This window comes from Lepisosteus platostomus, chromosome 19 (genome assembly GCF_059453375.1).
Source record: "Lepisosteus platostomus isolate fLepPlt1 chromosome 19, fLepPlt1.hap1, whole genome shotgun sequence".
Taxonomy (NCBI): domain Eukaryota; kingdom Metazoa; phylum Chordata; class Actinopteri; order Semionotiformes; family Lepisosteidae; genus Lepisosteus; species Lepisosteus platostomus.
This window is the reverse complement of record NC_142629.1, coordinates 6,890,001-6,915,036: the sequence shown is the minus strand read 5'-3', so window position 1 is coordinate 6,915,036 and position 25,036 is coordinate 6,890,001. Positions and strand designations below refer to the sequence as shown.

At 41.0% G+C, this 25,036-nt stretch overlaps 1 protein-coding gene across 1 annotated transcript; it reads left to right on the top strand.

Annotated features, from left to right (window-relative positions):
* The first annotated feature begins 65 nt into the window (after positions 1 to 65).
* flii (FLII actin remodeling protein) lies at positions 66 to 24,521 on the top strand. Its single transcript, XM_088613366.1, has 30 exons — positions 66 to 273; positions 1,208 to 1,318; positions 1,425 to 1,496; positions 2,386 to 2,466; positions 3,508 to 3,593; positions 4,547 to 4,708; positions 5,104 to 5,207; positions 5,848 to 6,023; positions 6,409 to 6,566; positions 6,665 to 6,749; positions 6,896 to 7,043; positions 7,743 to 7,876; positions 8,219 to 8,431; positions 8,603 to 8,782; positions 8,885 to 8,967; positions 9,376 to 9,450; positions 10,073 to 10,156; positions 11,015 to 11,186; positions 11,615 to 11,719; positions 11,857 to 12,048; positions 13,972 to 14,160; positions 14,808 to 14,947; positions 15,819 to 16,032; positions 17,226 to 17,380; positions 19,347 to 19,407; positions 20,571 to 20,699; positions 20,884 to 20,990; positions 21,508 to 21,613; positions 21,907 to 21,972; positions 22,633 to 24,521. The coding sequence occupies exons 1-30, from the start codon at positions 211 to 213 to the stop codon at positions 22,765 to 22,767; spliced, it is 3,786 nt and encodes a 1,261-aa protein (XP_088469492.1). The 5' UTR covers positions 66 to 210; the 3' UTR covers positions 22,768 to 24,521.
* The last annotated feature ends 515 nt before the right edge of the window (positions 24,522 to 25,036 follow it).

Sequence of the window (25,036 nt, the reverse complement as noted above, 5' to 3'; positions counted from 1 at the left end):
GCGTTTGATATTGACACACACACACAACTCCGGCACAGGGTTAAGCGATAAACACCTCCCAGATCACAATTAAGGGTGCTGTCTCGATCGGAGGGAGGTACCATTCTCTCTCAGAGGGGAGGGTCGGTATTCAGTACCAGCTGTTGCGAAGCTTCACGGCAAAAACACACCCAGAAATAGAGACGCGTTCAGACGCACTTAGTAACTGCAATGGCTGCCACTGGCGTTCTCCCTTTCATAAGGGGGGTAGACCTCAGTGGAAATGACTTCAAGGTAAGGACTGAGCGAAAACAAAAACCAACGGATTACACGCACCGCTTTCGATTCCTTCTTTTTTTATGGGATGGTGGTGTTCTGTCGTGAAACACTGCGATAGTGTCACTGGGCGTCTACGAGGTGTCGGAGGGCACTGCAGGCAGAAGCTCTGGTCTTAGGCCCTTCTCGGTCTTCCGTAATTTAGCAAGAATAGATCCTGATGCGGGCTGGTGCTCCTAGATGACAGCAGAGCGGGTTTTGATCCTGCTCTGTTGCCGTTTTTATGATCCTGTGTGTTGGAGTTTTAGAGTTTCTTTTTTCATCTGGCGTTTTAGAGTTGTTTCAGTGTTTGGCTTTGTCACACGCGTTTTATCCGTTCAAGCTTACAGGAATGAACCCGGCTCAGTTCAGTCATAAGTGTGAGATACAGTGGTGGCATGGTGAGGGTGTGAGTTGGACTGGACGTAAGACGTTTCAGTGAGGCCTGAATAAAATTCTGTGTTCTGTAGGGCGAAGTTTAACCTTCCAAGACTCTGTGTTACATACATTTACTTTTCGTTGTTAACTGTACAACCGCAGGTTTAATTCGGCTCAGTAATCGCATTTTGTGAAATAACATTCAGATTCAAATATATAGACAGACCCTTGTGTAGCTTCCGCTTACACACAGGTGTGCCAGGCACACGACTGGCTATAAAGTGCTTTTGCGTTGATGTTGGTTATTCCATCTGTCTTCTTTACAGCCACTCCAAGTACAGTATATACTGTAAATGTATATCCAACTATTATTGTCCTACAGAAAGACCTGTGAGTTAGGACTGGATGTGGACAGTTCTCAGCTTTGTCTTTGGTGTTGTGAGTGGGATATCGGTGGTCCTGACAGAATTAGGTGCTGTTTATTTTTCTCTTCTGCTGAATGGGCTTAATATTGATTCTGCTGATCTGTCTCCAGGGAGGTTATTTTCCTGAACACGTCAAGTCTATGACCAGTCTGCGATGGCTGAAGCTGAACAGGACTGGGCTCTGTTACCTTCCCGAAGAGCTGGCCTCCCTCCAGAAACTGGTAATCTCCCTTGTTTCGGGTGCTACTGAAAAAAAAGCCACCTGTCCTGTAGTTTAAGGATGCTCGTGTTCACTGAATGGACTTTGTTTTTTCTCGTTGGGCACAGGAACATTTGTCGGTGAGCCACAACAGCCTCACGACGTTGCATGGAGAGCTGTCGAGTCTCCCTTGCCTCAGGGTGAGTAGAGCCTGGTCTGGAACTGTGCTAGCTCCAAGGCTGCTCCAGACCTTTCTCTTTGAGGTTCTTTAGACTGATTACAGCTCAGTCAAAGACAGTCGTCTCCAGCGCATCCTTTAAAACGAGAGGGAAATGGAGCCGACCGTGAAATATCGAGAGGAATGGAGGCTGCCAGGTTCAGTTCTCCTCAGATGTCCAGCATCGTAATCATTCTTGACTTAATTTCTTACATTTAGAGAAAAAAATATATAAATGGTGTTCGTAAGCATCTTTTCTGTTCATTTGGAGTCCAGACAAATTTGCTATGACTTAATGCTAAACAAACATTTTTTTTCCAATACGTTTAGTTCTTGGTTGTTGTTATTCCTCATGAAATATGGGTTGGGGAGGAGTCTCTACTAGGGCTTAATCAGTGGACTTTCCACTTTTAAAAAAACCTTGCAGCACTATAGATATGTGGTGCCTTATTTCTGCGGCTGAGTGATTGTATTTTCATAACATTTGCCTCTTAAAACAAGATAAGAACGGGCATTTCTACATTATAGATTTAATATAAACCGAAGGAAGAATAATTTCAGTTGGATGGAAGTTGGAACATTTATCTTCTGTGCAAAAATGGGGACAGTTTTTGTTTGCTTTCTAAACTTTGTAAAATAAGTCATGTGCCATTAGGATTATCAGGGTTTTGGGGGGGTAATGTGGAAAGGCACAGCTTTTGTTTAGTGAACTTGATTGAGGTCTGCATATGTCTAATTTCTGGTTAGTTCAGGCACCTATCTGAATCAGTTGTGTATTCTGCTTTCTGACAGGCTATCACGATGCCTCTAAGCAGGTGTTTGTGTGTGCAAAGGCTGTGAAGTCACATGTTGTGTTTTCTCCCCCATTGAAGGCTATTGTGGCCCGAGCCAACAACCTGAAAAACTCTGGAGTTCCAGATGATATTTTTCAGCTAGATGATCTCTCAGTGCTGGTATGTAAACCTGTTTCTTCGTGTCCTGGATGTCTTTGTGTCATTGGCGTAACTGTTAACTTAAAGGGGAGCAATATATCATAAATCAAATGAATAACTCTTTATATTTTACCCTTAGTAACTTTCCCTTAATCTGTTTTGCCATCTGTATCAGTGTAATTATTCACCAACTCCTTTATTTTGATCAGAGCTTCTTCTTTAATACCTAGGGGTAAATGTTTCTCTGTATAGTCAGCATTTCAGACAGCCAGAACTAAAAACCAACTTTGGGAAATTATTTTTGGTTCTCCTTTCTGGTTGAAAGGAAATCCTTTCGGTTTTTGTCCAGTAGACTTTTCATTAGTGTCTGTGAGCCGGAAGGGAGGCAAAGTTTCACATTTTCAGCTCATTGTTATTGTACTGTCCTGCTAGCAGAGAAATTCACAAGAATAAAAACATTATAATGCCGATATCTCAGTGGGCTTTCAGATTGTGTATTTCCACTTGAAAGATAGGATCAGCCTATAAAGATGAAGATGTTTTAAAAGTGAAGATCTCCCTTCCCCCAGAAACCATTCCGTTTCCAATGAACGGAGGCATTAGTTCATGTAGCTTGCTTGGTTTCTAGAAGGTGCTTGATTTGAGCCTCTCATTCACTTGTTTCTTGAAATAAGCTTCAACTCCAGGCTTCCACAGACTTTTATGAGCAATACCAAATGTTTAGGTATTTTTTAAAAAAGTTTTTTTTAAAATCCTTTATTAAACCAGATCAAAGTCAGTTGAGAACAAATTTGGAAATTTCCTATGTTGATCTGGAAAATATCCATGTGTGCATATTTACTGGAGCAAACTGAATGGAAAGGGTAGAGCCCCTCCGGTCTGGAGTCCTAAGCCCTAACCACTACTCCACACTGCTTCCCTAGATCAGAGATGGCAGAGAAGTTGGTCTTGTCCATTCTGCGTTGGAAAAGAAAGTGTGCCCAAACAAGATTGAAACAGCTGTCAAACGAAATGTGTTGTATAATAATGTCATTATTATTTAGTCTTTTTTTTCTCTTTTAGGATCTGAGTTATAACCAGCTGACTGAAATTCCTCGGGAGTTGGAGAACTCCAAGAACATGCTGGTGCTTAACCTCAGTCACAACAGGTGTGTCCCTGCCTGACAACAGGCAAGCTGACTGTTTTTGTGAAGGAGGAAAGTAAAAAAAAAAAAAATGTTCACGGTTTTATGACAAGACCTGCAATGCTGAGGAGAAGGCATCTTCCTGACATTTCAAATCACATTCCTCATCTCTGCAGCTTACCGACTTGATTGCATTATGGGGATCCCTTCTAACTGCTAAATTTTAAATATCCTTGGTTTGTTTTCTCTATACCTTTTTATGTAGCCGGACATGGCTTTTTTGTATCTCTAATTTCAAATTGCTCACGTCCATACTGCCTTTGCCCATCCTACCCATCATGCCCCTCACTGTTCCTTCTCTTTGGCTGGAACACTGATTGCTCGATCTGTTTTTAAAAGCAATAATGGTCCCCTCGAGTGAGACTTCTTACACTTCTATGATTGAGAAGGGTCCTGCTCTTTTCACACTATCAAGTCCCCAGGAAGGGAACTGGTTGACTAACTTTCTCACGGTGAAGGGTTTTTGAGTTTTTTGACAGAGTCCAAATCCAACTGTGCCTTTACATTATCGAAGAAATGAAGTTAACGACGAATTACTCACTATTTTCCATAAAATAATAAACTTTATTTAATATAGCACCTTAAAAGGTGGCTTCTCAAAGCGCTTTACAAAACGACAGGAACAACAATGAAAAAAATACAGCATGCACAATGAGAGGAGACAGTAGATGGGGGATACTGAATACAGTAGGAGCAGAAGGGTAAAGAACAGTAAAACTAAAGAATAAAACCTTATGTTTACCTAACAAGGGATTTCTTTGCATGTAGGCAAAAACCCATTTTATCACTGGGATTGTATTGATTGCCATCAGACGGAACTATTTTCAGTATTAACTTTTGTAGGTTATTTTAACCAACAGCTGTCAGAATCTATTTCGTGTGTTTGTGCCGTTCTTAAATGAATTATTGTCTTTCAGCATTGAAAACATCCCAAATCAGCTGTTTATTAACCTGACCGACTTGCTGTACCTGGACGTGAGTGACAATAAGCTGGACAGCCTGCCCCCTCAAATGAGACGCCTGGTTCACTTGCAGACCTTAATACTCAACAACAATCCTCTCATGCACGCACAGCTGAGGTAAGGAGGAAACAGCCATTTTCTCTTCCATGCTTAATTCTCGTCAGGATGTGAAGACCAACATTCAAGCTTGCCGAATCAAAATCAGTTATTCAATCTAATTCAAGCTGTGCAGTTTTCCTTTAAGATTGGTTAGGATCTATGTATATTTTATGTTTTTTTAAGTAGGGAGCAATGTCAGCATGCGTAGGCTGCAAGGGAACAAGTAAAGGTTTATTCCATCCTGCAAAGAGAAGAAAAACGACATTTTGGCTGTGGAGCCTTCTCACACTTGTTTTTGTCAAGGAAAGAAACTAATTTATATTGGAACGTTTCAGCATGAATTCTAGTCATTTTAAGACGCAGAGTTCCAGATTTGAACTGAAGCTCACGCGTAAATATTTTTTTCTGTGCAGACAGCTACCGGCTATGGTTGCTCTCCAGACTCTCCATTTAAGAAACACTCAGCGAACCCAAAGCAACATGCCTACTAGCCTTGAGGGCCTCACAAATCTGCAAGGTAAAGACTCTGCTGACTGTTTCATCAACAGAGACTAGAAAACAGAATAAACATTGTTGGGAGAAAAAAAAATTGACTCCATTTTTAAGCGTCCTCATGTAAACTTAACTTTTTTTTCTGTATATGGGTTCATTAAGGGAAGCTAAGTTGTTGAAATGATTTTTTTTTCCCTGGGAAATTCTTTGTAAGCATAAATCATAGAGTGTCTTCACCAAGTTCATGCGAGACACAAATGTTTAATTTTTCTTGGCTTGTTACATCTTCCATTGGCAGCGTTCTGTATTTATTTTTAGAAAAAACATCTTTGTTTGCACAAGCAAATATTTTTAGTTTTTCTTTCCAGAAGCTGTTGAGGATATATGATACCATAAACACTTTGGATCTTGTAGATTTTTTTTTGGTTCATGCTAGTTCATGCATTTATCACTTCACTTATTTCAGCTAAGTCTCAAACACTTCTTTCAGACGTTTAGGTGTCCATATAAACATTTTTAATTATTTTAGTTTTATCTTGTGACGTCAGGATTTTCTCTTTCAGAAAATGAGTATTAACTGTGATGTGGTACAAGCTACATAAAAGCTCTACACAAGCTCATACAAGCTCTATAAGTGAGGCATGCACATGGCTCTGATTTTGCAGATATTGACCTGTCATGCAATGACCTGACCAGAGTGCCGGAGTGCCTTTACACTCTGTCCAGCCTGAAGCGTCTCAATCTGAGCAGCAACCAGATTTCTGAGCTCTCTCTGTGCATTGACCAGTGGACGCAGATGGAGACCCTGAACCTGTCCAGAAACCAGCTCACATCTCTGCCTGTAAGAAGCCTCATGTGGATTTATGTTCAGAGTTGATGTCACTTCCTGTTGATGTGTTGTGCTTCCACCTTCACAAAGGACATCTCGTCTTTAGGAGTTGTTGATGTTTTGTTCTTTGTCCTTAATGGGCACTGTAAAAAAAGGGTTTATATAGGTTAGCTAAGACTTCGGGAGGTTATGTAATTTTATGGTGTTAAAATTCTTTCATTTTAACTTGAATTCGCATACTTTTGTTATATGGATTTGATATAATTAAACCTGCTTACAAAATGTTTTAAGCTAAATGCAGGAATTTATTTGTAATGTTCACTCAGTATGTTTCTCTTTATAAATTAAGTACTTGTAACGGACAAAATAAATGATACTGTTATCTTTCCCCCAACAGTCTGCAATTTGCAAGTTAATCAAGCTGAAAAAGCTGTATTTGAACTCAAACAAGCTGGATTTCGATGGTATCCCATCAGGCGTCGGGAAGCTAGCCAGCCTGGTGGAGTTCATGGCTGCAAACAACAATTTAGAGCTTATTCCCGAAGGTCTGTGCAGGTGAGTGTTGAATTACTTTGTAGCGTCTTCGGTAAACAGACTTTCTGGTCTGTGATCTCCAGAGAGCTGTGGATATAACGCTTAATTTTGTCTCTCAGGTGTGGGAAACTTAAGAAGCTGGTCCTTAATAAAAATCGCCTTGTAACATTACCAGAAGCTATACATTTCCTCACAGATCTTGAGGTAAGACTACAGTTTTTTTTTCTCCTTGTTGTCTTTTGTTGTGTATACTGTTTGCTGGCTAAATATTGAACTCCGTACTATGAATCTCAACCTTTATACCACATAGGCAGGTTTTCTACCTCATTAGCTTCCTGTCTTGTTCCTAGGTCCTGGATGTTCGAGAGAACCCGAACCTCGTGATGCCCCCGAAGCCTGTGGATCGAGCAGCCGAATGGTACAACATCGACTTCTCTCTGCAGAACCAGCTGCGGTTGGCCGGGGCCTCCCCAGCCACTGTGGCGGCTGCTGGAGGAGGTAAAAGCAATCCGTTGTGCTGCGATTGTCGTTGGGGGCTCAAGTCGGCCATGCTTGGAGGACCTATAGCTTCCAACCTGAGGTCTCATTTATATTAGTGTAATTAACAATACATGGACTATCGACATTTTTTAAAAAAATGTTTAAGGTTTCTTTTTTGTAGATACCTGGGACAGTTGTTAAACGTTTTCACGATGGAAATGTTCAGAGCAATTTTCCTTCCAGAAGCTGCTTATTCTTTTCACCATTTTAAGATCAGATCACTTTATTAGCCTCATACAATTTCTTGCAGTAGGAATTTGTCTTTTCACATACCCCAGCTTGCTCTCCAGGAGACACACGGGCACACAGACGGGGAGAGAGATGCGTGGGGTCAGAACCATTTATACGGCGCCCCTGGAGTAGTTGGGGTTCAGGGCCTTGCTCGGGGGCCCAACGGAGTAGGATTCCTCTGCCGGCCGCGGGATTTGAACCGGCAACCTTCCAGCCACAGGCACAGATCCTTAGCCACAGTGCCACTTGCTAATAAATAAAGACAGAAGTAAAGACTGAAATCCACAGATGTTTTTGCATGTATCCAATCTGTCTTAATGCCAATGTAGACCTCACTATAACCATTTCCCCGGCATTGTAGTCTACCTGAAGCTAGTTTATTTGCAGCACGTTCTGTGATGTTGTTACCGTTTCACTTCTTGTTAGGCAACAGTCCCAGAGACCCCATGGCCAGGAAGATGCGGTTGCGACGCCGAAAAGACTCGTCCCAGGATGACCAGGCCAAGCAGGTGCTGAAGGGCATGACTGATGTGGCACAGGAGAAGAACAAATCCATTGAGGTAAGACCCTGCCTCAGCACTACAGCGAGACTTCGGAAATACATTTATGAAGTAATGCGTGCTAAAAACTAAAGTATATGGTCCAGTGTTGTAGCTTTATCTCGTGATTTATTTAAAGAGTCTCCTGTTCCAGGCGGTCTTCATCTAAACTCTGTGCCCTGTAAAAATAATTGGGAATTAAAAAGTGAAAAATACAAATGAGTTCACAAAGTTCATGTTTCATATTTTGAGGGAAGAGCCAGTACATGGTGTTTTTCTGATGTGGACACAGCACCTGAGTGAGCAGTCTTGAAAGGACATTGCCTCTAGGCCTGACTTGTCCTCTATCTCTCCCTCTCCCAGGAGAACGGAGATATGAAATACGGTGACCTGAAGACGCGGCGCTGGGATAAGAACCTGGAGAAGCCTCAGCTGGATTATTCCGAGTTCTTCATGGAGGATGTAGGCCACATCCCTGGAGTCACTGTGTGGCAAATAGAGAACTTCATCCCCACACAGGTGGATGAGACTTTTCATGGGAAGTTCTACGAGGCAGACTGTTACATCGTACTTAAGGTAACGGCGATAATATTGAACCTCATCCTCCTCTGGCTAAAGGGTTTAATTTTTATGAATCCAGTCGTAACAAGAGTCCTAAATAAGACAAGGAGGTGTTGGGGAGCACTTCAATTCTGTCCTCCATGTTACTTTGTTTTGCAAACGTGTGTCTGGGTTTTTGTTTTTCAGACTTTTCTAGATGAGAACAGCTCCTTGAACTGGCACATCTTTTACTGGATTGGACAGGAAGCTACTCTAGATAAGAAGGCCTGTTCTGCCATCCACGCAGTTAACCTAAGGAACTACCTGGGGGCGGAGTGCAGGACAATCCGGGAGGAGATGGGCGAAGAAAGTGAAGAATTCAGTGCAGTAAGTACAGGGGCAGAGCCCTTTCTGTTGTGTAGGTGTAGATGTGCTTGTGTTTTTCTGAAGGAAGATAGACGCCCTTATTGATGTACCTTTCATTGATAGGTCTTTGGCAACGACATATCCTACATTGAGGGAGGGACAGCCAGTGGCTTCTACACTGTGGAAGACTCGCAATATGTCACGAGGTAAAAAGAAATCTTTCCTAAAGTGTGATAAAAATGGATGAATGGAGTTTTTTCATTGAAAATAATATGCAATTACAGTTTTAATGACTTTTTTTATTTGGTGGAAGAATGATCTGCCATGGTGTGTGTCTGTGTCTCTGTGGGCCCTGTGATGGACTGGCATCCTGTCCAAGGTGTACCCTGCCTTGTGCCCATTGCTTGCCAGGATAGGCTCCAGTTCCCTCGTGACCAATTGTGGATAAATTGACAATTCCTAATGCAAGAAATTGTAAAGGGTTAATAAAGTGATGTTACAGCAGTTAAAAAAAATGGATAGATGGATGAACTGCTGTGTTAAGCACATAATTAAGAACCTCGGTGGTTTTAAACTTGTCTGATTAAAAACGGGCTTGTTTCCTCTACAAACAGGCTGTTTCGTGTATATGGCAAAAAGAACATCAGGCTGGAGTCTGTTGCGCTGAAAACATCTTCTCTGGACCCACGGTGAGCTCTGGAATCCTTCCTACTCAGTGTTAGAATGGTATTTGTGCTGGAGGCTGAAGAGTAGTCAGCCAAATGAACTACAGAAATGCTATTAACATTGTGCATTCTAAAAACAGTGTGAACCTCTTATGAAGTATAAATATTCTGTTGAAAGAGACTAGAGGGATTTTAGAATAAAATCATATGGAGGTGTCTAAGCTGTACTTTTTAATGCACACTGGTTTTATGATCTCATAAAAAAAGACTGTGAATATGATACATTCCAGATTATTGGAATATTACAATATTATTATTATTATTATTATTATTATTATTATTATTATTGGAATATTCCTGACACTGGAATATTACATTCAAGCGTTGGATCAGATATGCTCACAGGATGATTGTGTTTTCAGACGTTTCTGTAAGAAAGTGTTTCTAGATCCAGAAGTACTATTAGGAATTCATTTTGCTTGTGTTCCTGCTCTTAAATACAGCGTCTGCTGTTTCTCTTGTGCAACAGCTGCAAAGCTTTGCAGGCTTCTGTATCGCTGTTGCCTTTCTGGTTAAGTGTGCATTTGGTTATATCGTGTGTTTCCTTTCTATGCTCATTGGAACACTGCGTTTGTCCATTTGCCAGGTTTGTCTTCATGCTGGATAATGGTCTGGAGATATTTGTGTGGCGCGGAGCTCAGGCCACACTGAGCAACACCACCAAAGCCAGGTACACTAGTTACCTCCGAGTGAGAGGTGCTTTTTTTCTTTTCGGAGTTCCACCTTAAAAGGGAATGTGGTCTCAGTTAGCCTTTTGAAGATCAGAGTTGCAGGGCTAGCAGTGAAAAGAATCAAATGTACACTATAAATACCCAGTGTGGTATTTATGCTGGGTGTTACAGCCAATGAAGGTGGTTGCTGAGAGCACAGGTGGGGCCCCAGGCAGTCATGTTTCAAGCATGAGTTACGTCGCTGACCAGCTGTGACTGGAATACGCTTTGTGTGCCACTTAGGTAGAGAGGCCAGGACCGTCTTGTTTTTTGTAGAAATGCTGACTCCTCCTGGAGACACTACACTATTGGTGAGAGGGTCTCTTACTGCTTCCCCAGCTGGTGTTAAAGCCACTGTAAGGCACTGTGGTGCTTGCAGTGTGTTAAAGGATCAGTCTGGAGGCTGAAGGAGGAGCATGTGTGAAGATCCTTGCTCAATTCTAGTGCAGTGTAGGTTCGCTTGCTGCATATAGCAAGTGGAGAAAACCCATTATATATAGTTTTTTTTTTAAAGACCTGTCTGCTTAATATTTGTTGCTACTAAGTCACGTTTTTAGGTTTTTTGTCTTATAAGAAATAATGATGGTTTCATGTCACGAAAGTGACTTTGAAGAGTGCTGAAAACAATCAAGTGCAAAACAGATTCATAATACTTATTGTAACGTGATTTCATGTAAATATTAAATTAAAAGGGAGATTCTGATGTTATATACCTTACATCCTCATACCATGTGCGCAGTTGGTTGACTCAGGATATGTAGGGAAAGTTCAAGTGCCCTCCTGTTATTTTTTTTACATGTTTGTGTCCATTTGGGTAGGTTGTTTGCAGAGAAGATCAATAAGAATGAGAGAAAGGGCAAGGCAGAAATCACACTGCTGGGTCATAACCAGGAAACGCCAGAATTCTGGGAGCTGTTGGGAGGACAGCCAGAGGAAATTAAGAAGCATGTTCCAGATGACTTCACTCCGGTTCGGCCAAAACTTTACAAGGTAAAAGCAGACTCGTTAATCCTGATTTTTTAGTTGACAGTTTCCACAAATTGTTGACACCTGTACGTCAGCCGTAACCTTATTAATCCAAAGCTGAGAGCTGCAATCGTGCTCTTAAGTTTTGATGTGTGCACAGCCAGATATTGAGGTTGCTGCTATCCAGTATGTTGTAGATAAACCTTGGAATTAAATGGGACCAAATTCACATTTTACTGAGTGGTACCAGGTGGGTTATGGCCTGAAAAGATGTATTATGCTGCTAAAGTAGGAAATGAAAATGGGTCTCCCACTCTACTTTTCAAAACTCTACCTTAACGTGATTCACAAAATATGAATGATGGCTCAGGATTTCATCTTTTGTTTCTGTAATCGCTTCTTCATCAATTGAATTCATCGCAGCCTCATTGCTTTGTTTTTGTCCTTTCTAGGTTGGTCTTGGCCTGGGCTACCTGGAGCTCCCGCAGATCAACTACAAACTGTCGGTGGAACATAAGGAGAAACTCAAGCTTGATGTTGTTCCAGAAATGAGACTGGTACTGTTCAAAGTCTTAACAGTCACGTGCAACAACAAAGACTGCATTCCTGTTTATTTTATGCCACGTTATGTATTTGCTTACAATCATTGGAAATGTCAGTGCAACTTGATATCGAGATCTCTTCATGAACGCAGGTCCAGAGTCTCCTGGACACCAAGTCCGTGTACATCCTGGACTGCTGGTCCGACGTGTTCATCTGGATCGGACGCAAGTCCCCCCGGCTGGTGAGAGCGGCGGCCCTGAAGCTGGGGCAGGAGGTGTGCAGCATGTTGCACCGGCCCAAACACGCCATGGTGATCCGCAACCTGGAGGGAGCCGAGTGCCAGGTACGGTCTGCAGCTGCGTCTCCTATCGTCAGGGGACCACTTGAACCTGGTCTCTGGGAAAGGTCAGGCACCTGCCCTGTGATCAGTTCACCCAGTTTACTTTCTCCACTGTCTGGTTATTAGGGCCCGAGTTCCTCCCAAGTTTTTAAGCCTAGCTCTAGGCTAAAGACAGACCTTGCATGTGAAGCCATTGATTCGCTAAGACATGGAGAGAGCAAGTCCTCAGCATATTTCTGCTTACTGTGCATCCATGACTAGTTAATTGTCCTAACAGGTTTGTTTTCACTGTATCTTTTTATTTAAAGAGTACCTCTTTAATGTGTGCGTGTAGTTGGGTCTGTCAGTCATTTGATCATTCTGCATCCGTGACTTGGTATTGAGTGTATTGTTATGAATTGAGGGGAGCAGAGGTAAAATTCTAGATTACAAGCCCCCCCCCACAGGCATGAATGAAAACTGGTCAATAAATTCGTGATTTTTTTTTTGCTTCTTTGGCACAGTAAGATGATGATTAAATGAGGCACAAACTTAGATAAATTGATTTATAATGCTGAACTCAAACAAGTTATTTACAGAGACTACAAGCCTCCTGAGTCCTGACTTTCTACAATCAAAGTTATCCTGACTCATCACCTCAAAAGATTGACAGTCAATGCTCAGAAAAGCTTTATTGGTTTTCAGTACACAAAGAGTTAACCTGCAGTGCTGGTGCTTTGTTTTGTTTGTAGGTGGAACTCTCTCTGTCTTTCTTCCTGATAAACTGCGGTGGTCTTGTTGGACCGGCTACTCACCTCTGAATTTGCCATTTCATTATCTTGTTTGGGCATCTTTCTTAGAGGTCACTGCCCACCTGTGTCTCTCAATCCGAGAGAAGGAGTTCACTGTATGTGGCTTGGGATTATAAAACTGACTTCTTTGGCTATCCTTTGTTCCGGGACTGATGTAACAACAGGCTTGTAATTGGTTCATAGTAGCAGAGAATGCTCTAATGAAGGCCGCAACCTGTCCAGGGACTTTCAGTCTGCACAGTTTTCTAGACATATTGGAGCTGCCCAGCATTTGGCTTGCACAAGCCATACTGTATGTGTGGTTCTTATTGTTAATAGATTCTACTGGCAAATTTGGGCATAATGTTTGTCTCTATCATAATTGTTCATGGTAGAACTACTATACCACCCAGTGTAAAACATATAACTATCAGTGTTGCAAGTGCATATTTTCATCTAGTTAGTAACAATTCAGGAATATTTTGTTGTCACTGAACACATGATCACTGATCATTTTTTTTTTTTAGTGATTTAGAAGCAGTGGTAAATACTCGATCTGCTCCATGCTGAAACCACGCTGAAAGTGGCATACAGTTCCAGCAGAAGTTCTTCTATTTCCTCAGTTATTTTGTTTACTGTTTACATACTAATATTTTTTCAAATCTGAGTTAAACAAATAGATATCGCAAGAATCATTATATGCTTTTTCATCACCGAAAAGTACAAAAGAAGAGTAGTGACTTATTTTTCTTCATGACCATTTGAGTACGTTTGTGGTAAGAACCGGTCTTGTGTTAGAGTTTCTTAAAAGGGAGGCACGTTTTCCAGAAATGATCTTAATTTTCAGTCTTTTTTTAGCACTTCTACAGAATTCTGGCAAGGGTAAATTGTTTTGATTAAAGGAACAAAATGAATATAATTGCACTGATCCCATCTGTGTCAAGTAATCACAGGGGAGGATATACATGCTGATATAGAGAAAAAGGCGATTTTAAAAGGAATGTTTTGCTGTGTTTCTCATCATTTTTGAAATGGGAAAAGTGAATCAACAGTGTGTACCTTTTAAAAATAAAACGGAGCTAAAAAATTAGACCATGTGCAAGCAGCTCTGTGACTGTATCAGGATCTTTTTCCGCCCTCTCTTGTGTTCATATAGGTTTTCAAGTCCAAATTCAAGAACTGGGATGATGTGCTGAAGGTTGACTACACCAGGAATGCGGAAAGTGTCCTGAAGACCAAGGGCCTAACTGGGAAAGTGAAGAAGGACGCTGAGCAGAAGGACCAGATGAAGGCCGACTTGACAGCCCTGTTCCTCCCAAGACAGCCTCCCATGCCCCTTGCAGAGGTGTGATCTTAGACATTCTCCACGTCTGTCATCAAAGCAATCAAACCTTGTTTTATTGCTAAAGAGGGCTTTCTTCCATCTGAACTCACTTAGTCGTGACAGTAAAGAAGTTACCTCATCACCAGCGTCCAGCTCTTTCGCTAATATAGGTGGATTAGTGGTTATGCAACGGACATATTCGTGTGAATATTGGTCAGTTGCAGATGATCAGTTAATAAAAATGATGCCGAAAACATTTAATCAGTAGACATATTAGCCTAGACTATCAGTAGATGTCTGTATTCTTTTCTTCTAAATGTGTATAAATAGTAATACATCTGTTTTGATGGAAATTTTGTACTATAATATGGTATATACTATAAAAGTATAATAATAAATATGGTATTTTGATAAGCACAGTAAACATACTCAACCATATTTCAAGAAAGACAAGATGGTTTTCATTCAGATATGAACCATAGCAGCTTGAAGAAAACTACTGGTTCCTGTTAAGGCCAGGATATTAATCATCTGAAGCAAAGCCATGTTTATGAATAGTTACTTTTAAAACGTGTGACGGCTTTCAAGGCCTTGCAGTGCTTAATGTGATTTTAACGTCTCTCGCGGACCAGTTCTAATTGTGCCGATGTGTGCGTGTTGGTCCACAGGCAGAGCAGATGATGGAGGAGTGGAATGAAGACCTGGATGGGATGGAGGGTTTTGTTCTCGAAGGAAAGAAGTTCGCCCGGCTGCCAGAAGAAGAATTTGGGCACTTCCACACACAGGACTGTTACGTCTTCCTCTGCAGGTGAATCGGAGCTGAATTAAGCAAATTTACTGTGCTATATAAAGGCGCCGTCCTTCAGATGTGAAGCAAAACCAAGGTCCTGACTCTCTGTGGTCATTAAAAATCCCAGGGCGTTTCTTGAAAAGAGTAGGGGTGTAACCCCGGCGTCCTGTCCAAATTTCCCATTGGCCTTTCCCAATCATGGCCTCCTAATAATCCCTATCTGTGAATTCTGTTCTCCTCCACACTGATAGCTGATGTGTGGGGAGCGTTCTGGTGCACTATGGCTGCTGTCTCATCATCCAGGTGGGGCTGCACACTGGTGGTGGTGGAGGGGTTCCCCATTACCTGTAAAGCACTTTGAGTGGAGTGTCCAGAGAAGTGCTATAGAAGTCTAAGCAATTATGATAAAGAAGGTGTTTCTTACGCCTTTTCCCACATTTTTTTCCCTTCCTAAAGTCAGACACACAAAAATAGCTTACAGTATTTGCTTGCGTTCAGCATGCAAATGTAGCCATCAGTATGCTATTCTTTAGGAGGAATAACGTTGAGATAGTACAAACTGCGGAAAAAACATTCTCCTGAGCACTCATGATCTTTCGTACCGGGATAGTCGCCTTCATATTAATCTTCTGCCTATTTTCTTTTTGGAATGATCACTAGTGAACACTAGCCTTGAATCTAGTTTGAAGTACAGGCTCGTTTACTGACTTTCTGCGGGACGTTACACTTGATTTAGGCCCGCTTTTAAAACCTTCCCCAGCCGTGTGTAGTCGTACAGTGTGTAATGGTCCTGAGTGGGCAGTGGCCGTGCAGGGCCCCCAACTTGTCTGGACCCCTGCGCCGCGTCGGGTCCGGGCCTTGAACTGGTCTCGTCGGCTGCTCTGCACAGGTACTGGGTGCCCGTGGAGTACGAGGAGGATCCGAAGAAGGGAGACAAAGACAAGGGCAACGAGGAGGCCGAGGAGGAGGAAAAGCAGCCGGAGGAGGACTTCCAGTGCGTGGTTTACTTCTGGCAGGGCCGGGAGGCCTCCAACATGGGCTGGCTGACTTTCACCTTCAGCCTCCAAAAGAAATTCGAGAGTCTGTTCCCTGGCAAGCTGGAGGTAAGTGAGAACGTCCCTCGAGCCTTTTACATTGTGTGCCTGGCCTGCTGTTTTAGGGCCCTCCATTGCTGGAGCTGGTTACAGCATACTCGGACATACAGGATCGTTACTCTAAGTCCAGCTTTTACGAGCTAAAATTAAAAATTGTGCTGTGTTGGTAGCCCAGACAGTTCATTGCTCATACTGCAGCGCCCCGGTTCCTCAGCAGATGGGGTTGGTGAGCTAAACAAAACTATTTTCTAACATTTGTGATGAATTAATACTCTCAGTCACATCAACAAGCAAAGGAATAGGAGTGGCCATGATAAATTGGCTTGCTTCTTGGCTTCCACCATTTCAAAAGTGAAAATTAGAAAGCGCATAACCACAGAGAAACAACTCAATTTTCTGTGGAGAAATCTGAATGACCTTCATAAAAGAAGAGTGTGGTTAATTAATTTATTTTGAAAACATTTATGGTATAAACCGATGCCTGGGCCTCAGTTTATTTTCCCGCTATGGTTTCAGTTATTAGGAGAAAGTTAATAAGCAGAATCGGACTGTTTTTTGAAAAGAGGTCAAGGTTTTGATGTTTTACAAATCTGAAGAAGGGCAAATGATGATAACTTTAAAACTACTTTTGAAGAGCTGAGTGTTGTCAAGATTTGAGAATGTTTATGGGCTGTACACAGCCGGAAATCTAAGTTCCAGAATGTCTAGCTGCAATTTTTTTTTGCCCGGTTCTGAAATCCAGTAAATGTGTAGAGCTAGTGTCTTGGATCTCTGTACTGTTCCCAGCCCAGAGCCAGGCTGTGGTGGTGGATCATTGATTTAAAAAATGAAACACAGCATAGACATCAAGACCTTAAAATGAAAGAGTTTTAATTAGTCTTTTTACATTTTATCTCAAATTCTACACAGATAGGTAAATCTCAAAGTCCATATTTAAGGAGTGCTTTTTTTCATAAACCAAGGTTTTTGCGATATCTTACTACAATGACACACTTTCCGCATGGTTTGTACCCGAGAATGGTACTGGAGGTGAATGTCAGGACCGAAATGTTCCAAAATCGAGGAGAACACTGTGATTTGTTTTCACCTTAATATGGATTGGGCATCCACAAGTACTCAATAAAATGTTACTCCACATCCTTCCTTAAATTGTACGTTGCAGACCCAATGTACTGTATGAGCCCCTGTGTGTGTACTTTCAGGTTGTGCGAATGACTCAGCAACAAGAAAACTTGAAGTTTCTTTCACATTTCAAGAGGAAGTTCATAGTGCACAAAGGGAAAAGAAAACTGAAAGACAACAATGTGCAGCCCAGCCTGTACCACATCAGGACAAATGGAAGTGCTCTCTGCACCAGGTAAGCCAGACAACAGCTGGACTCTTGGCAACATCTGGAAATTTCTGTGTAGATTGTTTTCCTTTCATAATTAGAGAAAATGGTGATCTAAATGACTAAAGGCTTAAAAATGTCAGTTACAAATATTCTACCTCATATAATATAATGTAAGCAAAGAATAACAGAATATAAATTATTCTAAATAATAATGTTGTTGGCCCTACAGTGTGAAATTGTATGACAGATCCTTAGTGGCTCATAATGAAACTATGATTCATTAAAACACTAAGAATTATGAAATAGAACTAATGGAAAACAGTAGGTATTTGAGAGGTACCAAGGATGTTTTGTAGATTCTCAGTAACAGTGGTCCTGGTATATTAGTGATATTTTATTTTGCTGTATGTTATTGTACATGTTGTTATATCATGTTTTGTAGTGTTTATGATAAGAATCAGAAATGTTTTTATTTGCCAAGAACAAAACATACAACTAATTTCTCTTGGCGCAGGTATCAACGTAAATTCCAGTAAAATAAAAGAAAAAAACCTACAGATAAAAACAAATTTCGCTGACATTTCAAAGTATATACAGTTGAATAATCAAATGTACAATGAGTACTGCATATATTTACAAAAAATATCAGCAGCATGTGCCAAAACGTACAACTAGTCACAGAGAAGGAATACAAGAAGTGTCCTTGATTAGGAGAGGTATAGGCTGGGGAAAGAGCTATATAGGTGTCGGTTAGTCCCAGTTTTTAGGACTCTCACTCTTGGTCACCGCTGAGAGGGAAAACGCTGGAAGAGAGAGTGGCCGGGGTGTGTGAGGTCACCCAGAACTTTCGCCACCCTTTTTCTCATTCTAGATGAATATAAATATATTCTGTGAGAGCTGGCAGCCGATGACTTTCTCTGCACATCGCACAATGCTCTTTTCTGCCTCATCTAAGCAGTTAGAAATTTTAGAGAAATTTTCATTTTTCTTTCGTTGACACATTAACTGCACCTTAATTGCCAATTACCTTTATGATACTATAATTATCAGCTAGGATTTAGAGGTTTTATAGTGGGGCTTCCATGCCCAACTCTGGCAGGTTTTTGTATGGGGAAAACCTCATATTCATTAACAGGCATCCCCACTGTATATTCCCTTGAATATTCGTTAATGCCTCCATGGTCTTCAGCTGTTCTGGTTTATCAGCCATATCACCCTGCAGCTCACAGCTGGCAGCCCACTGAAGCTCAGCAGGTGTGAGCCTGGTCAGTACCTGGATGGGAGACCTCCTGGAGAAAAACTAAGGTTGCTGCCGGAAGAGATGTTAGTGGGGCCAGCAGGGGGTGCTTCTGACTCTCTGTGGTCATTAAGAATCCTAGGGCGTTTCTCAAAAAGAATAGGGGTGTTACCCCGGCCTCCTGGCCAGATTTCCCATTGGCCTTTACCAACCATGGCCTCCTACTAAACAACATCTATGAATTGGTTTCATCACTCTGTTCTCCTCCCCACTGGTGTTTGGTGAGTGTAGCACTATGGCTGCTGTCGCATCATCCAGGTGGACATTGGTGGTGGTGGAGGGGAGTCCCTATTACCTATAAAGCGCTTTGAGTGGAGTGTTCAGAAAAGTGCTGTATAAGTGTAAGGAATTATTATTATTATTATTATTGTGGGAATTTTTGATAGCACACTGGGACTTGGAGAGGGTGTTTCAGCCTGTGCATTGAGGAAATCTAGACTTTTTCCACTGTGCTATCAGAAAAGATTGAAACTGCTTTTCTGGACTTAAGCTCTATAGTCACTTGGAGAAGCACTGAATAAACAGGATCCAAATTTCCTGTGTCAAGTTTCTAAATGTGAAAAGATGACAGTAGCTATTGTTGATTTGTATGTCATGGCACAGTGGAAAGCACAAAAGCAAACATTGTGAAATGAAAATCTTAAATCACACCTGAAGGGATTATGTGTCTTATTTTTTTATTTTATTGTTTAGGACAATCCAGATTCCTACAGACTCCAGCAACCTCAACTCTGAATTCTGTTTCATTTTAAAGGTATGTTAAGTGTTTCAGGTCAGTATTTATATAGGACTTTATATGTTCAGGGTCCTTTTTTACTTAAATGCTGAATGCAATGGCAGTATACTAAAGCTTTTTAATAAAAGCACAGTTCAACACTAATAAATTATTTCTAGAATGTTCTGTCCGTAAAGCTAAAATGACCGAATTTAAGAAAAAACGACAGATGTGTAAAGCCTGAATGAAAGAAATCAAGAACAGTGTTTTGTTTCTAAGCTAAATTCTTATCTGTTCAGTCATTACATTTTGTATGTTTATATTTTTCCTTGTTCTGCTCCATGAAAATCATTTATTTAGTCATGTCATTTCCTAAGTCGGCCACAAAAATTCGGCCAGCTGTTTCTGATTTCCTTGCCTTCTTTCTGTCAAGAGCCAGGGTCTGTAACTCCCTCCTGCTGTGCGCAGGGGCTGACCTGTCACACCAGCAGATGTAGGTGGATGCAGCTGTTGCTTTCTCAAGATAGGCAGTTGGTTAAACAAATTCTGTTTTGAATCTGTTCCAGTTTGGGGTAGAACTGGAGAACTCTGGAGACCTAACACTGATCCATCCTCAACCTGTCTGTACCACATTTTACAACATTGAACTCTTAGCTTAGAGATGGAAGTAGTTCCTAGATCATGCCTAGATCATACTTTTCATCCCCCTGATTTTTGTTTTTGTTTGCATTCAGCATTTTTTTCAAACAAAAATCCTTCGTTTTTGTTCCAGTAGCCTCTCAGTTTACCCCCAGTGTTCAATAACACATGCATATCCATAGAACTGTGTCTTGTGTGAATATGAAACTATCACTTATGAAACATCTGGGAAGATTTAAGGAAATCCAGATGTCCCTGAGGAAAAAAACGTACAGTTCATGAAAATATTTTTCAGGACTCGTAGTTCCATTTTCTGTGGAGCAGTAGAGGCCTTTGGCTTCTCCTATAAATGCAAAATCTCAACATTGTTTTATCTGTCAACAGGACCTTGTTTCACCTTCCACTCCATTACTGAAATTGACGCAAGGTTCCTGTTGTCATCGTGCGTTTACATCTTAAACCTGATGTAACTTTTGTATTACCTATGGTATTCGGTATTCTCAAGATCTCTTCAACAAACTGTCTATATCCATCGTTTTATAATTAAAGTCTCTGTAATTTAGGTGCCGTTTGAGAGTACGGATAATCAAGGGATAGTGTACACCTGGGTGGGAAGAGCCGCAGACCCAGATGAAGCCAAGCTGGCTGAAGACATCATGAACACGATGTTTGATGACACTTACAGCAAGCAGGTAAAATGGAATGATCTGATGGGCTTCATACTGCAGACCTCTTCATGATGTTCAACTTTGTTAAATGCCTTGAGCTTTGTCCTGTCGAGCAATTTAAAAGCCCATCCTAGGGCATCATGGTTAGTTTTCTTTTGTCACCCTGGAGCAGGAGTGAGTCGTATGGACCTTTTGACTTCAATTCTAGGTGATCAATGAAGGGGAGGAGCCTGAGAACTTCTTCTGGGTTGGCATTGGTTCCCAGAAGCCCTACGATGAGGATGCAGACTACATGAAATATGCGAGACTCTTCAGGTGAGCTGTGGTGATTTCAAAGTTGCGTAACGTAAAAATGGCTGGCCGTACGCTTAAAAATGATTCATCCTTGATGGGAATATTTTCAAAATAGGTTTCTAATGCTTTTTCTGGTAGGTTGGTGAAAACCTTATACACATGGTTTATTACAACTGTTTTTCCAGTTATATTTAAAAATTGTGGAGCTAAATCCAAAAATCAATGTGTGCATGAATGAGTTCAGAATTCTTTGTATTCTTTTCAGCAAATCAACTATGTAGCATTGTTTTCAGGCACAGATGCTGCCATTAGGTTCTGTTTGTATAGCCTCAGAACTCATCTTTTAAGAAAGGTATGTTATAATATTCTGAAGGCAGCACAGGAATTTGATTAACAAGCTGTTATGTTGAAGAAAACTAAATTGCATTGACCAGTGATGCGTGAAACCAGTAAAAGCATATTCGACTTTTTGTGGCAGCTATTGAGAATGGTGTCTTGGAAGATGAATTCAGTCTCGGTGTCCATGCTCTTGTTTTAGATGCTCCAATGAAAAGGGCTATTTCTCCGTATCTGAGAAGTGCTCGGACTTCTGCCAAGATGACCTCGCTGATGATGACATCATGCTTCTGGACAACGGAAAAGAAGTGAGCATTTGAAAGGATTTTAGACTTGAACACCTGACAAAGCAAAGAGCACATTCCCTTTAAACACGGAACAGAATATTTATAAATCAGCCGTAGTTGATGCACTGTTGTAGGATCATTTGTCTACAGTACTTGTGCAGATACCATCAGTTTGAAGGTTAATTGACAATGAATTATGCTGCTTTGCATCTGGTTTGTGTGCATGTGCTCAGCTGAAACGAGCAGAAATGACAGAGGTGGGGCAAGAGGGAATCAGCAGTAACTGATCTGATTGTACTGCCTTTGCTTTTCAGGTCTACATGTGGGTGGGAACGCAGACCAGTCAGGTGGAAATTAAGCTGAGTCTGAAAGCTTGTCAGGTAAGAGCAACTCGGTTCGTGTGCCATCACATCGCTGAGAAACCAGCGCTCTGATTTCTAATTTCTAATTAAGCAAACCAATTGCAAACCAATTGAGAGGATACCTTCAAAGCAACCCTGTCTGTGTAAAAAGAAAAGTGAAAAGGCTTAGTGCATCTAAGTCTTATTTCTGTCTTGAAGGCATTACTCTGCTTTTCTTTAACACCAGTTTCTTTAACAAAAAAGGTGAAGCAGACATCCCAACTTTGAAAAATTGATTTCGGGGGGTCATACCTCCTGTGGAAACGTGTGGACTGACCCTTTAAAAAAAAACAACAACAACTATATAATTAAATAATTTGATGATATATATATACTTTTTTGTACTTCTTTGCAAACCTTCGTTGTTCAGAGATGGGCCTTGCGTTGCAGATTTGAGCAGATTCTCGGATGGCTCAAGGTCATATTATATATAATTAACCGATTCGCTGATGATTTTCGGACCGGGGGTGTCAACAGAATAAATTGCGGGGGGTGGGGGTGATTTCCGAGAGATTATGGATCGCTTGAGGCAGTCAGGGAGGAGGCGCTGATTTCCGGGAGACTTGGGATTTCTGGTGATGCCAACAATTCATTTGCCAGTGATTGCTTTCAGGCACAGTTACTCTTTCTCTCCGGTAGGTTTACATCCAGCACATGAGGTCAAAAGACCCGGAGCACCCCCGGAAACTGCGGCTCGTGCGAAAAAGCAACGAACCTCACAACTTCACTCGCTGCTTTCACGCCTGGAGTTCCTTCAAGAAACCGCCTGCATAAGAATCCCGCCACGGCCACCCTGACTTCTGGTTGGTTGGCCAGGGTCATGTGACTTTGTGCTTCGTTCTTATTGGCTGTGAAGGAGCTCAGTTATTTGGGTGAAACACAATTAGAATACGGTATGTATTGGCTTGAGCTGCTACTTCATAGAGTGTACTGTAATCCAGCATTCAAGCTTCCCACAAGAGCTTTTGCATATTTTGCTGCCTGACTAAGCGATATATCGGACAGTTTTTTAAGATTCTGTTCAATATATTTGCACTGAAGGCATAGTCTAATGAATAATGATGGCTTATATTTAAGCATCAAAGTTGTTAAAGTAATAGTTTAATGTATAGAAACCAAGTCTGTACCTTAAGCTTACAAAACACTTCATTTTATCTAAGAAGTCACTATTAAAACGTATTTTAAATTGCATTTACCTTAGTATAAAAACTCCTTAGCTTTGCATAGATTTCAGGCAAGCCATAGGATTGTATATTGAAAAAGTATTTCTGACTTTGCTTTATTGGAACACCGAAGACTTTTAATCAAAGAAATGACTTTTATCTAATATGATTACTTGATAATAGTAATAATTCTCTCTAAATCGTATTTCACATGTCTTTCTAGACTATATAGGTATTGATGAGCATATGGTAATAGCATATGCTAATATTTCCCTTCACATATAAATGTACTTTACTTAACCAAAAAACTTAGTGAAAAGATTAGGAGGAAAAATCTGCATAGAGCAAGCACAATATCCATAGTATTCTCTAGTCTAAATCCTTAAAACAGCACATCATTGCCATTTGGTGCAGCTTTGTTATTTTGTAAAGGTAAAATTCTGTTTCCTGAGAAGTGCTTTATGAGTGTGTTTTGTTCAGTTATGAAATTAGTTGCACAGCTTAACAATTTTTTTGGTAATGGGTTAAAACTGTGCCAATCATGCTGGGCTCTCCCTTTGGGTTTTCAGTGATACAAAAATAGCTGTGATTTTAGATGTTTTTTAACGAATATGCTGGTAATTAAGAGACTTTATGTATTAGTTTAAATGTACTGTTTGCTCTGGAACTGCTCAGTAATTGAGAAATGGTAGGATGGGGTAGTGTTCCAAATGCACACAGATGACGATAAACTCAGGTCGACCACAGAAGAAAATAAAAATCAACAGCTATTGATGGAAGTCTGACGTAATCGAACGGACGATTATTTTTTTACAAGGGCTTGCACGTCACAATGAAATAAGGAATACTGTACATTTATTGTTCTATTTTGTCACAGTGACATTGTCAGGCAAATATATTTAGAGATGAGGTATTTTTAGAAAAAGCTTTTTAGGGGCTTGGTGCCAACATAAACAAGAATAGCTTTGCTCGCGCGCGGAGATGTCGCAGGTGCCCTTCGATCACGCAGGCAGATACAATTACAGGAAGGCAAACGTTTTTTTTTTACTCTGGGCGATGGAAATCTTGTACTGCTACAGCTGTAGTGTTATCACGGATCAGCTCGGCTGTTCTGAGTTTCTGATTAGATTTTCTTTGCTTGGGGTTTTTTATTGTTTCTTTGTGGTATTGTCTATAATCTGTCGTCTCACTTCCCTAGCCATATTCAATTACACTCGTTTTCCTATTGCCGAATCTCTGGAGCCTATTTTGCACTTGCCTCATATATTTCTGTGGAGACTGTATCACTATATCTGATTTATTGAGGACAGAAATGTCTGTATTTATGTATTTTGTATTAAAAATAAAATTGCACATCACCTTTCAGTGAGCTTTGCGCTTGATTTTGAACTCCTCCTGACCCTGCTTGATCACCACCTGCAATTTCAGTAAAAATATCTGCTCAAGAGCACAGGCTCCCAGCTCCAGTGGTTCAGGTTATGGAAGAAGGGTATTGCTGGCTGTTAAAATGTCTGGGAGAAGGCTGCAGTGAATCTGCTCAAGGGCTAACCAATCCATTTGATGCTCCTGCATAGCCTTAACACATGGGTGATTTATTTAAAGAGTCCAAAATAAATTCTGGACATGAAAGACTGGATTGGGGTGGTATTACTGGTCTAGAGCACACAAATTAAGGTATTTAACAGAGAACAGGAGACCCTTGGTTAAATGATCATGTAGTTTATAGATAGGTGTTCTAGCAGTGTACAATAGCGCACAAATGTTAAAAGTGAGAAAACTGAGTCAATAATAACACATACACCTATGTATTGAAAATGGCCATAGTTGTATTCTTGGGTCCCATATGTGTGGTGTTGTGCAGTCTGCTTACTAGCGTGGGA